Source organism: Theobroma cacao, chromosome 6, assembly GCF_000208745.1.
Source record: "Theobroma cacao cultivar B97-61/B2 chromosome 6, Criollo_cocoa_genome_V2, whole genome shotgun sequence".
Taxonomy (NCBI): domain Eukaryota; kingdom Viridiplantae; phylum Streptophyta; class Magnoliopsida; order Malvales; family Malvaceae; genus Theobroma; species Theobroma cacao.
The window spans coordinates 22,342,171-22,355,930 of record NC_030855.1 but is presented as its reverse complement, the minus strand read 5'-3'; the positions used below and the strand labels follow the sequence as shown (position 1 = coordinate 22,355,930).

The 13,760-nt window shown below is 36.4% G+C and overlaps 2 protein-coding genes across 4 annotated transcripts; one reads left to right on the top strand and one right to left on the bottom strand.

Moving 5' to 3' along the window:
• On the top strand, positions 1,521 to 7,675 carry LOC18596569 (protein MEI2-like 5). Its single transcript, XM_007025128.2, has 13 exons — positions 1,521 to 1,805; positions 2,629 to 2,672; positions 2,757 to 2,888; positions 2,965 to 3,434; positions 3,817 to 3,975; positions 4,080 to 4,196; positions 4,294 to 4,445; positions 5,008 to 5,099; positions 5,200 to 6,154; positions 6,257 to 6,341; positions 6,430 to 6,498; positions 6,682 to 6,861; positions 7,085 to 7,675. Exons 2-13 carry the CDS (start codon positions 2,642 to 2,644, stop codon positions 7,205 to 7,207), a joined length of 2,565 nt encoding a protein of 854 aa, XP_007025190.2. The 5' UTR covers positions 1,521 to 1,805; positions 2,629 to 2,641; the 3' UTR covers positions 7,208 to 7,675.
• Positions 7,805 to 13,439, bottom strand: LOC18596568 (phytochrome E). Of its 3 annotated transcripts, XR_001928512.1 has the most exons (5): positions 11,199 to 13,439; positions 9,542 to 10,349; positions 8,705 to 9,034; positions 8,248 to 8,568; positions 7,805 to 8,100 (listed from the first exon to the last, which is right to left on the bottom strand). XR_001928512.1 is itself a non-coding variant. In XM_018123328.1 (4 exons), exons 1-4 carry the CDS (start codon positions 13,252 to 13,254, stop codon positions 8,340 to 8,342), a joined length of 3,423 nt encoding a protein of 1,140 aa, XP_017978817.1. In that variant the 5' UTR covers positions 13,255 to 13,439; the 3' UTR covers positions 7,805 to 8,339. The 3 variants fall into 3 exon arrangements, 2 of the variants coding, with proteins under 2 accessions (XP_017978817.1, XP_017978818.1); XM_018123328.1 differs by having other exon boundaries at positions 7,805 to 8,568; XM_018123329.1 differs by having other exon boundaries at positions 7,805 to 8,568; positions 8,744 to 9,034.

Here is a 13,760-nt window from a genome sequence, read left to right as displayed (position 1 = left end):
AATGAAAAAAAGTTATTTTTTTTATTTATAAAAGGTATAAAAAGTATTTTTATATAATATAAAATTTATAATTAATAATAAATCATAAAAATAAAAACAAATAATGTTATAATTATTTTTAATATATAAGGATATTTTTGAAATAAAAAAATTCTCTTAAAAAATAGACGTGTTTTTAAAAAAAGAAGAGAGAAAGCTCTTCTATAGAGTTTTTTCTAAAACTTTTTTTTTCAAAATTTTATTTGAAAAAAAAGCTACTTGTTTTTTTAAGAGTTTCTCTAAATTTTTGTTTGGTCTAATTTTTTATTTTAAGAGATGAATAAGTTAAAAAAAAAATCAAACCAAACAAGCACATAGCAGAAAAAACCATTCATTTAAGATAATTTATCTTTTTGGTGCCCTCTCCCTCTCTCATGGCATATAATTTACATGTTCAATACTTCTTAAATAGAAAAGTATAAGATCTGAAAAATTCATAAATTATTTTTTAAAAAATAAAATAAATTTTTTATTTTTATTATGTATAATTAAATTTAAATTAAATTTTTTTTAAATAATTAAATAATTATTATTAATTAAAAATATCACTCGTCGTTTTATATCATATGGTATTTTCACTATATATATCAACGTCATATCTCATATGAATATAAAATAAAAATTTATATTTTGATTAAATATGAGTTAACAGTTAATTATAAAGATCTATTACAACCGAGCATTTGACTAATTAGTTGATGCATAATTTTTTTACTTAAAAAATAAGGTTCGAATCCCTTCTCTTTTAATTATTAAAAAAAATTATAAGAATTGATTTAAGTCAAAATAATCATATGAGTATAAAATAATAATTAATATTTTAATTGAGAATAAATTAATTATTAATTATAAAATTTTATTTGATTTAAAATAAAAATAAAAAAAACTTCATTAAAGATAATGAAAGAATAAAAATTTATTTAAATTTTTTTTAAAATTCAAGGAATTTTCTTCAAACATGATGTCAAAGGAAAAAAATCTTTTAAATTAATTATTTGAGAAAAATCTTGTAATTTAATTTTTAAAGTAATTGAAATTAATAGACGAACATTTTTGACTTAGAAAAACCTGCAGTGCATAGTGTGAACAGACAAGTGCTTATCCGGGCAATTAATCACGCCACCTCAGCCTCACGCTTTAATTAATACATTATCCATGTTACAAATTTAAGTAAAATCCAAAATATATTTTTGTTTATTTATTAATATTCAGAATTACCGCTAGATAAGTCCAAGAATGTATAGTAAGCACGTCATCCTTATTTATCCCCACAATCCCACCAACCTGGTTTCGATGGCAATTTTGCAATTCCACCTCTGCCCGGAGGTCAAACCCCGGATTCAACCCTATCCACATAGTAAAAAAAAAAAATTCCAACATTTCTTTTTTTTTTCCTAAACGTGATTTTGGAACCAAAAACATATTTAAATACGGTTAAATCCCCACATTCATAACACAATTCCTGCCCTTTCTCTCTCTCTCTCTCTCAATCATTCTGTGCTCTTTTAACTCCACTCGTCCAATCATCATCACTTTCAATTTTTTTTTTCTTTTTATTTTTATTTTTCCACAAAGAAAGCCATTAAGTCTTAAAGAGAGAAAGCAAAGAACTCTTTAGTACAAAATTCTCTCTCAACACGTCTCTCGCTGTTCTTGTGTGTGATCGTGGCAGAGAGCCTTCTCTTGAAAATCAGTTAATGATTTTTCTCTTCTTTTCTTTTTGTCATATAGCCTTTTAATCTCCACTCTCTTTGAACCTCATTCAGGTAATTGTTTCTGTCTTTTTCTTTTTCCTATTCAATTCAATTTACTGTCTGGGTGGGCTTATAGATGATTATATTTGAATTTCAAAGTTAATAAATTCATTTTTGGGTTCAATGTGAATTGGGTTTTTTTTTCTTTTTTGAGCAAGTAAGTTTGAGTCTGATATATTACAGTTGGTATCCCTTTTTCATTTCCTTTCTAATAAATTCTCTGGCTTTTGTTTGTCTTTTGAGTTTGTCATTAGATAGCATATTGGTTTTTATGATGTTGGATATTAAATAAAAGTTTATTAGTAGTGTATTATTATTGTTCAAAATACTTAATTTTCAGCTGCTATTTTTTAATATTTATTTATTAGTGCCTTTTTGGACCTTTTTTGAAATCTTGATTGTGCTTAAGTTTTTTTTTTCTTTGAATCTTTTTGGACTTTGGATTTAAGAATGGGTCTCACTTTTTGATAATGATGAATTTGGATTGGAACTTAGGTGTAATGATTCATGAAAAAAGATAAAAAGATAAAAGACTTCTGAATTTCACTGGAAATTTGAATTCTAGTCTGAAGTCTTGCACTTATTTAGACATAAAGTTTTGGATTTTATGTAATATTATTCATATTATTATACCATATGCCATTGTTTGGGTTTCATAAAAAAGTTCATTATGCAGGTTGTTGGTTCTGACTTTATATTTAACTTTCCATGTTCCCTTCGGAATATTTTTGAGATTGTCTGTTTCTTGCCATTCTTAGTAGTAATTTGGTTGTCAAGTGTACATGTGCTATGTCTCATAAGATTGATGTATATTTTATTCCCTCGTTCTTGGCAGAAAAGGCGATGCAATGAAGCCGTCTGCTAACCATCTGGCTTCAGGTAATTTCACAATTGTCATATTATGCTGCCAATAGACCAAGTGTGTTTTCTCATTTCTGATCTTGTTAAACACGTGCGATGTAGGCCCTACCAAGGTTCCAATGGCAAATGAATCTAAGGAAGTAAAAAGCGCATTATCTGGTTCTGATGCCTACCATACCTCAAGTGATGCTACCCTTTTTTCTAGCTCATTGCCTGTTCTTCCACATGAAAAGTGTAAGTGTCAGCTGTTGTTTAAATACTAATACCTATTGTATTAAGGAAAGTCTGACCTGATTTTGGCTGTATGCAGTGAACTTAAATGATACTGATCATACTTATCAATCTCTTGATGATATCGCATCTGGTTTAAATAACCTCCATCAAGATGTGGAGGGCAATGATCCACTTGGAGACATCGAAGCTCATGCACTTGGAAGCTTGCTTCCTGATGATGAGAATGAGCTTTTAGCAGGCATTATGGATGATTTTGACTTGAGTGGGTTGCCTAGTTCATTGGAAGATTTGGAGGAGTATGACCTTTTTGGTAGCGGAGGAGGTATGGAATTGGAAACTGATCCACAAGAGAGCCTGAACATTGGTATGTCAAAAGTGAGTCTCTCTGATGCTGCTGTTGGAAACGGCATTCCCCATTATGGTCTTCCAAATGGTGTTGGAACCATCGCTGGGGAACATCCATATGGAGAACATCCTTCAAGAACATTATTTGTTAGGAATATAAATAGCAACGTGGAGGATTCAGAACTAAGAGCTCTTTTTGAGGTAATTGATGCTTAAAATTCTGTCTGATGTCATTCCTTGACAGCACCTTCTTGGGGATGGCGGTAAAAGTGCATCCTGCTTTTGGAAATACTTTTATTATTTTTTACCCTCATTGATATATGAATTGCTGGAAATTGTAATACAATGGTCTTAGAACCAGAAATGCAGGTTTTAGATGCTGGAATTGACTGAGTAATCTGAATTGGAAACCTTCCAGTTTTCAAGTTAAAAGTATTGTGTAGAGTAGTTTAGAGTTGCAGATGTATGTTCTCTTAATTTTTGGAATGCAACTTTGAGTTAGTAGACTACGGTTATTGATCCAAACCTGTTGTTTCGTTCTATCTCTTTTGATCTGAGTGCTACATGTTTTTTCCTTCTGCAGCAATATGGTGATATTAGAACTCTGTACACTGCATGTAAACACAGGGGCTTTGTGATGATATCTTATTATGATATTCGTTCTGCTCGAACAGCTATGCGTGCGTTACAGAACAAGCCACTAAGACGGAGGAAACTTGACATTCACTTCTCAATTCCTAAGGTTTAAAGCATTTTTAATCTCAAATAATTTGTTTTGCCTCAGTGTTGTTATTATTAACTGTTTTTTCCATTTTGCTTTTTACTCCCAACCCTATACGACACCAGGATAATCCTTCAGAGAAGGATATTAATCAAGGAACTTTGGTAGTTTTTAATTTGGATCCATCAGTTTCAAATGAAGATCTTCGTCAAATATTTGGGGTTTATGGCGAGGTTAAAGAGGTGATTCTTTTTTCTTTTTCAAAATTGTTTCCTTGCTTCAAACCTGAGACTGCATGTTTAACATTTCTGTAATGCTTTATTCATCACATAAAAGCAGATAAGGGAAACACCACACAAGAGACACCATAAGTTCATTGAATTTTATGATGTTAGAGCTGCAGAACAAGCTCTTAAGTCTCTGAATAGGAGTGACATAGCTGGTAAACGCATTAAGCTTGAACCTAGTCGCCCTGGAGGAGCTCGTCGCAAGTGCGTATATCCTATACTCGATTATTCTGTTTTAGAATTTGTTATTTTTTTATTTGATAAATCATGTTTTCCCTCTGGAAGAAGTTCTTCCTCATATTGTTTGGCATAGCACTGGAGCATGCATTTTTCTGACTGTGACCTCATAGTGTTGTTCTATTTGCTATTCTACTGGTAGTAGGGCATGAAAGCTAATCTTTTTCTGCCTGTGTGGGCATATTTTGCAATAGTGTTAATTTTTCATGTATATGCATTGATAATAATTGGAAGAAGTAAACTAGTGTAGATTGAAAATGGAAGCACTATAAGGAAATAGAAACAATCAGAACTACTGTGGTCATGGCCATGTGGGAGTGTAGTTACATGGATCCTTTATCTTGGGTGCTGCATGCTAGACATTACTAACATTTTGAATTTTTTATTTATTAAAAAAATAATGTTAAAACTCTCTTCATTCTGCATTTAGTCTCTATTAAAATTTGTTTGTTTGATTCCTTTCTTTTGTTGTTTTTCGAACTATATCAATGATGAAAATTTTTGATTGATTATCCTTTTTGAATTGTAGCTTGATGTTGCAACTGAATCAAGAGCTTGAACAAGATGAATCTCGGGGTTTCAGACATCAAATTGGTTCCCCAATAGCCAATTCTCCACCAGGTAGGGCTATTGGAGCAACATTCTGTCATATGTGTGCATATGCTTCGATTGTGTCTTGGATTTATCTTGTAAACTGAGGATGTTGCAATATTCATGACAGGTACCTGGGCCCAGTTTAACAGTCCTATAGAGCATAGTCCAATGCACTCTCTTAGTAAGTCCCCTGTTTTCAGGACCATGAGCCCAACGACTACCAATCAGTTACCTGGTCTGGCATCTATACTGCATCCTCAAGTGTCAAACTCCATGAAAGTTGCACCTATTGGCAAGGACCAAGGGAGGGGTAGTCATGTAGAGTATTCGTTTACCGGTACAAATTCAACCCATGCAGCTGGGTTTCAACTTTCCCATTCATTGCCAGAGCCAAAGCTGAGCCAATACCATGGAACCACATCTACTTTTGGTCCATCAAATGGTTCGAGTGTGGAAACATTATCTGGGCCACAGTTTCTTTGGGGAAATCCAAATTCATATACAGATACCAACTCTTCAGTCTGGCAAACATCATCCTTGGGGCATCCGTTCTCATCCAATGGAAAGGGCCATGGCTTTCCATACTCAGGTCGGCAAGGATCTTTCTCAGGCTCATCCCAGCACCATCATCATCATCATCACATTGGATCTGCTCCATCTGGTGTTCCTCTGGAAAGGCACTTTGGTTTCTTCCCAGAATCATCAGATACTTCATTTATGAGTTCTGCTGCTTTTGGAGGCATGGGTGTGGGCCACAGTGATGGTGGTTTTATGGTTAATATGGGTTCTCGTGCTGCTATTAGTTCAGGTATTAGCATTCCACGGAATGTGTCTGAGAATGGTTCATCAAGTATGAGAATGATGTCTTCACCTAGGTTGAGTCCTGTATTTTTGGGCAATGGCCCATACCCAGGACTAGTACCTAATGGTATGGAGGGGTTAACTGAGCGTGGGAGGAGCAGACGGGTTGAAAATAATGGGAACCAGCTGGATAACAAAAAGCAGTTTCAGCTGGACTTGGATAAAATTATTAGTGGCGAAGATACTCGGACAACCCTGATGATAAAAAATATTCCAAATAAGTGAGTCCAACCTCTATAATCCTCTGCATTATCAATACCGATCGATATATTTGAAGTGCTGATGCCTTTTCTTGACAATCTCAATTTCATAATGATCCTCAGATATACCTCAAAGATGTTGCTGGCTGCCATTGATGAAAATCACCGGGGGACTTATGATTTTCTCTATTTGCCCATTGATTTTAAGGTAATTACTTTGGGGTTGTGATGGACAGTTTAGATCATCTTTCTTCAAATTCAATTGCAATTGACAGATTTTCCCATTTGAGGTGCAGAATAAGTGCAACGTGGGCTATGCCTTTATCAATATGCTATCTCCTTCGCACATTGTTCCATTTTATGAGGTTATATTTTTTTATCTTAAATTTTTTCAACCTTTTGTCTCTTAGGTGCATTCAGGACTGATCAGTTTAATGTTTTCTCTTAATTAAAAAATGTGTGCTTATTATTAAAGAGAAGGGCTAGCTTGTTACTGAAGCCTTGGAATGTTTTCAATGGACTCAATTATGTTAACAAATCTTGTGCAGGCATTTAATGGAAAGAAGTGGGAGAAGTTTAATAGCGAGAAAGTTGCTTCTTTGGCATATGCTCGAATCCAAGGAAAGGCAGCCCTTGTTGCCCACTTCCAGAATTCAAGCTTGATGAATGAAGATAAGCGCTGCCGCCCGATTCTCTTTCACTCCGAGGGCCCAGATGGTGGTGATCAGGTAGCATTGGTATTCATAATTCTTCTGTTGTAGTATTACCCATACGTGGAAATTTCCTTGGCATGCATCTTTTTTCAGTACTTTGAATGAGTGTGACTTGAAATTGATTCTTTATAAATCAGTTTAATTATCAGATGGCCTTTCTTATTCAAGAGTTGGTCTGATACTCACACACACAAGTTTCATTAATATAATAACAATTACTCTCTTTCCTTTTGTGTAGAGCATCCCAGAACATCTGCACTCTAGTTTGAATATCATCCGCCAGCCAAATGGGTCTCACTTGGGTGATTCTTCAGGTAGCCTTCAAGAGAGAGATGTTGGTGAGGAGCCAGAAACATTTTAACAGCATATTGGAAGGAGATTGCCCTCGTACCAAATTCTTTGGGGGCAGTGAGTGCTAACTTATGCGTACATGCTCAACTGTATAAACATAGGAAGAGGTGAACCACCTATAACAGGATGCAGATTTTGTGTAGTCTGACTCTTAAGTAGTGGAGCGTTTGAACCAGTAGGGTGCTTTGTGGTTTGTGAACAGATCACCGTCTTATTTTTTTGCATTTGAGAGGATGTTACAGGATTCTGCATGATTAATTCTGCCTTTCCTCTCTGTTTTGGGTCTTTTGTGGTGTTTAGGTGAGCTGGAATTGGATAGTTTAAATATGCAAATATAATGTCTATATGTCAAAATGGATATGTGTTGTGAGAGTTGAGATTTTGAGGGTTAGGGATGTAACATTAGTGTCATTCACAGAAAATTGTATAGTGCAACATACAGACTTTGTTTTTATGAATCACATGTTTTGGTTTTCTACAAAATGTATGTTAATTGATGATATTAGACTTTGCATGTATGGTGACAGCATGTTTGGCACATACAAAGTACGAGAAGATAGATGCATTTCATGGTTTTCCAGATAATTAATGGGGCAATCAAGATAAGTAGTCTGAAATTAATGGTATTATTATAAACAACAAGACCTCAAACAACTAATATCAGTGGGACGCTAAGATCTCCCGATTGTGCTTCTTAATATACAATGCATTAGTATTGTTGTCACCTTAGCAGCCGAGTACCCTTTGCTTTTCAGGGCAGGAAATAGTAGCATTTTTTCCTGTAGAATGAGCAGGCTCAATTTTGCATTGTTTTATTAATAAACAATTTCTTGGGCTTCTTAAGATGCAACTTCTTCTTCTCTGCTAGCAAACCTCAACACCTTGTCTCCACTACGATTTATTCTAAAAAAAAAACAAAGTATATATGTACTCACTCTCACATGCTTATTGTCAGACCAGCATCACCGGACAAACTGGCCTCACCGCATGAATTGTTGACAAGATGAACCAAGAGAGGGGGGGAAACCAAAATGGAAGAGTTGCTGCTACCTTATTTCATAGAAGCCTTTGGGTGCAAGGTGTAAAATATATTTGGCCCCATCTACACATATTAGAGGATGTGTTCCCGGAAGAGATTAGGTTCACTCTGCTTGTGATGCCTTTTGTCTTCCTTTCCTCGTTCTAATTTCAAGATCAATGAGGAAGTAACATTTGCTATGTTCCCTGACATAGTGAACATGACCATTCATCTTATTTAGAAGCTTCCGAGACAAGTTTAGCCCTAGGCCTTCCTGTGTCGTTGGCTGATTTCCTTCCTCGAACATATCTTGGATAAGAGTAGAAGGAAGGCCTTTACCGGGGTGAGTCATCCTACAAGCACAGAACAAAAAGACTTTAGTTATCATGAACCGTCTTACCATGCCACATACAAATAAAATTCATATTTATCAGAGTAGATTCTGATGGATTAACTATGTAGATGGCATAGCAAAATTTGACACTTAAATGTCTTATTTTATGGAGGAATACACCATAATTGTGGTACCTGAATTGTAAACGGACAAACTCATTGCCATCTTGTATTAGCTTAAGACCAGGTGAAATCCTGATTTCTACCCAGCCATCTGGAGAAGGAGCATGATGCACCACACTAAGCAAGAAATCCGACAGGACTAGCTGGAGCCTAATTCGATCACCATACAGAGATTGTCTCTTGATTTCCTCTGGAATTTCATGAAAAAGTTGTAAGTTCCTTTCTCCGAGCAAAATCATGACTTGACTGATAACAGCATCAAGAACATTCCCCAGAAGAAATTCTTCCATGCTTAGCTCCATGCTGCAGCAAAGAACAGGAGGTAATATAAGACATTAGTGCTTAGTACCATACACCTAAAGCCAGAACAACAAAATGATTACTGTTCGTGATCAACTACTTGCTTCTACGGTTTTCTTAATGACTTCAATAATAGTTTGAAAAAGGATTTGTGGTTTCAAAATGAAAAGATGACTAATATTTATCACCAAAACGAGCAATGAGAAGAAGATGAAGGAAATAAGTTGAACCAAATCTGCATCAAAAAAAGAAATTAGAAAAGCTCCCACATCATAAATGCAGTCAAGAATCACGCTTGCTTAACAAGCTTGTGAAAATTGTATCAAGAAACTATGATGGTAAGACATCCTTCTTCAAAAGATGAATGAATTTCCTCTATTAGAGGCTATCGATTAGCCTTCTCATGTATTAAAGATGTCTGGTTGCATATGATGAGCAAAAGGAACAAACAGAAGTAATGTGAAGCTACAAGGTCAATTATGCAGAGTAAGGACCTAAACAGAGACTTACCTGTCCTCAATGCTTCCTAAATCCATATCCTCAATTATTGCCAATATCTGTCTTTCACAGGCATCACTGGTCTCAAGGAATTGCTTCTGATTTTCAGAAATAGCTGTAGTTTCTAAAAGTTTGTGGGTAAACCTAATACCATTCAAAGGATTTTTCATCTCTTGTCGCATGTAAACTAACTGCTTAAGTTTTGTAAAGAACTCTTTGTCCTCTTGCTTGTGTCCTTCAGTAGCCTGCTGCAGGTCAGGCACAATAACCTGCAAGAAGCAGAAACAGCCAATTATGTTCCCATCTGCATCAGTCCTTTTGTTTGCTGTTAAGAAAACCTCCAGAAATTTTCCTTTTCTATCAAAAAACCCAAATGGGAACTTCTCAGTATCCTGACCGCTAATTCCCTGATACAACAGAATCGTAAATCTAGTCAGCGTGTCCTGACCTTTCAGCTGACATAATTCTCCAAAGATTTCTCCAGGCAGCATTTTACCTATGACCTCACTTCTGCTCCAACCAGTCAGTTTTTCCAAGGCTGCATTCCATTCAGAACAGCAGGCATTCTCATCAGAAGCAAATATTGGAGGGATCAAGGGACTAAGACTTTGTATAATAGCCCTATAATCTCCTTGCAAACGGATGAACTTATCCATCACAACTTTCTCAGATGTAATATCCTGACCCACAAAGCACACCCCAACCACATCATTTGTGTAATCCCTGCTTGTGCAGGCATTGACCACAATATAAACAACTGAGTTTTGCTGATTAAGCCCAAAATTTCTGAGTTTTAGCTCAACATTTTTGTCTTCCTCACCTGGATATTAATGGGTAAAAAATGAGTTATTATATCATTTGAAAAAGCTATTATAGAAGAAAAGTGTAAATAAATAGGTTATCGGGAGGGAAACAATAAACAAGGCCAGTCATTTTTATTCAGTCTGACACCCAATTCTGTTTTTATGCTAGAGCAACTTATGAGCCGGATAAGAAAGGATAACAACAAATAAGTTGAAGTTCTTGTGTCCTTCAAGCTTGTAAGAAGCAAGGAAATTTATGAACAAGTACATTTTTAATCATCTTTAATACATGAAGCTCTCCTTTATCACATTTTCTTCAATTTTCATACAAGCTTTCTCAAACTCCACAGAAACAAAAGGGTTTCTTAAGGGCAGATAGTTATCACAGATAGCTAGATGGTGAAGGTAGGGCAATCTGATGAAGAACTGACAAAAAATTACTTTTTTCATTAATTTGAAAGCAAAGTGACAGAGTGAATCATATGGATGGTTCATAAAAACTGAATATGCTTAGTGCAAAATAGATGAGTGCTTCTTTTTTACTTGAATGCACTAAAACGACAACAGGAGTCCAAAGTGAATATTAACAGAGTTTTCGGATAAGAGAGAAGACTCAATTATTTGTTAGAAGATATGTTTGAAACAGGAGATTGAGGAATCGATAAATGCAACCAAGACCAGAGTGATGGAATTAAAGTTTGTGGAGTTTGTTATTGGTAGAAGACAGCTATGGACATCAAATGCACAAGCTGTACAGTGAATAAAAAATGAACGAAAAACAAGAGCAGCACTGTGATTTTGAGCCAAAAACAAAAAGCCATTACTCTTTATTGTATATCCTCTATCATTAATCAAGGATGCATTACCGTGCAAAGCTCTTCTTAGGAGATTCGCAATCACTTCATGTGAATCCTCATGAACAACTTCATTAACCAGGGATCTCCCCATTGCATCATCAGCTTGTAAACCTGTCAATTCAGCTATTTTTGCATTCCACCCATTTATGAGACCAGCTGTATTAACTCCAAATATTGGAGCAGTTGCTGTCTCAATCAATCTAACCATTTCATATGTTACTGAGCTGAGTTCACCCATCCCCTGCATCTCAGTATCATTCTGCCGGGCATAAACTAACCCCTTGGAGCCACTGTCCTCCATGCCTTGAAATGAATCTCTCATTATAAGCTGTAAAGAGTGAATAGCATTAATTTCTGGAATCTCCCAAGGCAAACTTCTACTCTTCACCACTTCAAGAAAAGCATTAAATGATGACCTTGGATGCATTCTTCCACCATCATCCTTGTCCTCTGGATGATGCTTGGCTCCTCCCCATTTCACTTCCTTTGCAGTATGAGACCTGAACCAGAACAAGAAATCCTTTGAAGTGATTCTGGCAGTAGCCATGCCACAAACAGCATCACCCAGTAAAGCAGCACCAGGATAGCCAGCACCGGCCAAACTATCAGTACTCAATCCAGTAGAATCTTCATGAGTGCTGAGCAGCCACTCAGCTATATCTTTTACCTGTGATTCAGTTGGAGTCACACCAAGCAACCAACATTTTCCATTGTAGTACAATGCTGCACCATCGCACTTTACAAGGTCCATGATATTAGGTGATTGTGTCACAATACCGAATGGGGCATCACGGAGCAGCATATCACAGAGTAAGGTTTGAGTCCTGAGAATCTTCTTCTCTGCTAGCTGTGATGCTAATTGAAGCTCCATGTACAACTGCAGACCAAATGCCTGCATAAGGAATTCACAGGCATAACGAAGGGGGAAAGGCACATAGCGTGGAGAAGTGTGATGACAGACAACCAGCCCCCAGAGCTTTGTTGAATCATTACCATTAATAACGACTGCCATCACTAATGAGGCAATGGAGCCCATGTTTGCCATGTACTGTCTGTGGCATCCATGGGGCGACCTTAGGGTTGAATTTACCAAGCAGAGAGGCTGCTTCAGCTCATCACTTTGAATGACCTTGACTGGATTCGCATGGCAATCACAGATCATCCTCACACGGTTCTGCTTGAACAAGAAACGAGCAGCTTGAGGGATATCTATGGCAGGATAATGCAAACCCAAGTATGGCTCTAAATCAGACCTCCTGATCTCTGACACAACTTCACCATGATCATCATCATCATGGAACTTGTACACCATAACCCTGTCATAGCCAGTAAGCTTTTGAACATCCTCCACAACTGTATCGCATAGTACACCAATATCGCCCCCAGGGAGTGACTGCAGCCTAGCTATTGCCCGAACAGCGAGTTTTTGTGAGTGCACAGCACCGGCAAGTGACAATGCAGGATCCCCTGACCTTGCAGGCTCCAAATCAATCACAATTCCCACATCAATCCTATGCAATATAGCATAAAATGGCTTTTGAGTGCTCCTGGAATAAACCCAAATCGGGTTTAACAATGAAATCTCCCTAGAAGCTGCAGCTTTTGCCAAGGAAGGACCCGATGCTGGCGTAAAAAGGCTTCTTGCATCAATTCCAATCAAACCCTTCAATGCTTTAGACTCATCCTCAGTATCCAAACGCAAACCCAACAACTCAAAGCAATTCTCACTATAACTTATGATCCTAAAGGTGGGTTCTTCAATAGCAATCATACAACCAAAGGGTTGAATGAGACCACCCCTTTGGATTCTTGACAGATAAGCTGTTATTTGTTCCTCAGGTACACTTCGAGGAGCATAAATAACTGATCTTGAATAGTTAAAGGACTTACCGGACACACCCGACTGCTCAAACTCAGCCATGAGCCCAGCATCTGCATTGTACTGAGCAATGGCTTTGCCTTTGTTGATGGGTTTCATGTTACTTGCAGCTGATGATGAAAGAGCAGTATTGGGTTGTTGTTGTTGTTGGGGCCGTTTTGCTCTTTCCCCACTCTCAAGTACCATTTCTTATAAGGGTTTTTTTTTTTTTTTTTTTGTCTGATGGGATTTTCTTCTCAAAAACTCATTTGTGTATTGTAAGAAGAGTTAGTAGAAGAAGTAGTAGCTGGAACTTTATCATCACTGTACTTGCGACTCCTGTTTTTGGTTGATGCTTCATTGATTCTCTCTTTGCAATAAACTTCCAAATGTCTTTTTCCATTTCCAGGAGGGGTTCTTATTACTAAATTTTATCTCATCCTTAAACATGTTTAGTTCGGTTGTTAGTACTTGTTTCCATTTCCCTAATCAAGACTTGGTCTTTGATAAAACCTGTCTTAACACATCTTTGTTGCCACTATTATGTATTAGACACCACTATTATTGCACCAGTACTCTGTCGCTCTCATGTCAATTTTTGACGTTTCCCTCATTACTGCCCTTGCTGTAACTGATGATCCTTTTTCTTTTTTTACTTGTCTCATTTTAAAGGCTAAAAATGAATTATACCTGTAAAAATATACTCTTAAATC

What these genes read in the sequence shown, in the direction of transcription:
- LOC18596568 (XM_018123328.1), bottom strand. Translation starts at nt 13,254, where the DNA reads ATGGTACTTGAGAGTGGGGAAAGAGCAAAACGGCCCCAACAACAACAA. An exon ending in CCTAAGAAGAGCTTTGCACG is followed by an intron (nt 10,350 to 11,198) that starts GTAATGCATCCT and finishes ATTAATATCCAG; the next exon opens with GTGAGGAAGACAAAAATGTT. An exon ending in TTCCTCCATAAAATAAGACA is followed by an intron (nt 8,569 to 8,704) that starts TTTAAGTGTCAA and finishes CTGTGCTTGTAG; the next exon opens with GATGACTCACCCCGGTAAAG.
- LOC18596569 (XM_007025128.2), top strand. Translation starts at nt 2,642, where the DNA reads ATGAAGCCGTCTGCTAACCATCTGGCTTCAG. An exon ending in TTCACTTCTCAATTCCTAAG is followed by an intron (nt 3,976 to 4,079) that starts GTTTAAAGCATT and finishes ATACGACACCAG; the next exon opens with GATAATCCTTCAGAGAAGGA. An exon ending in TTTATGGCGAGGTTAAAGAG is followed by an intron (nt 4,197 to 4,293) that starts GTGATTCTTTTT and finishes ACATAAAAGCAG; the next exon opens with ATAAGGGAAACACCACACAA.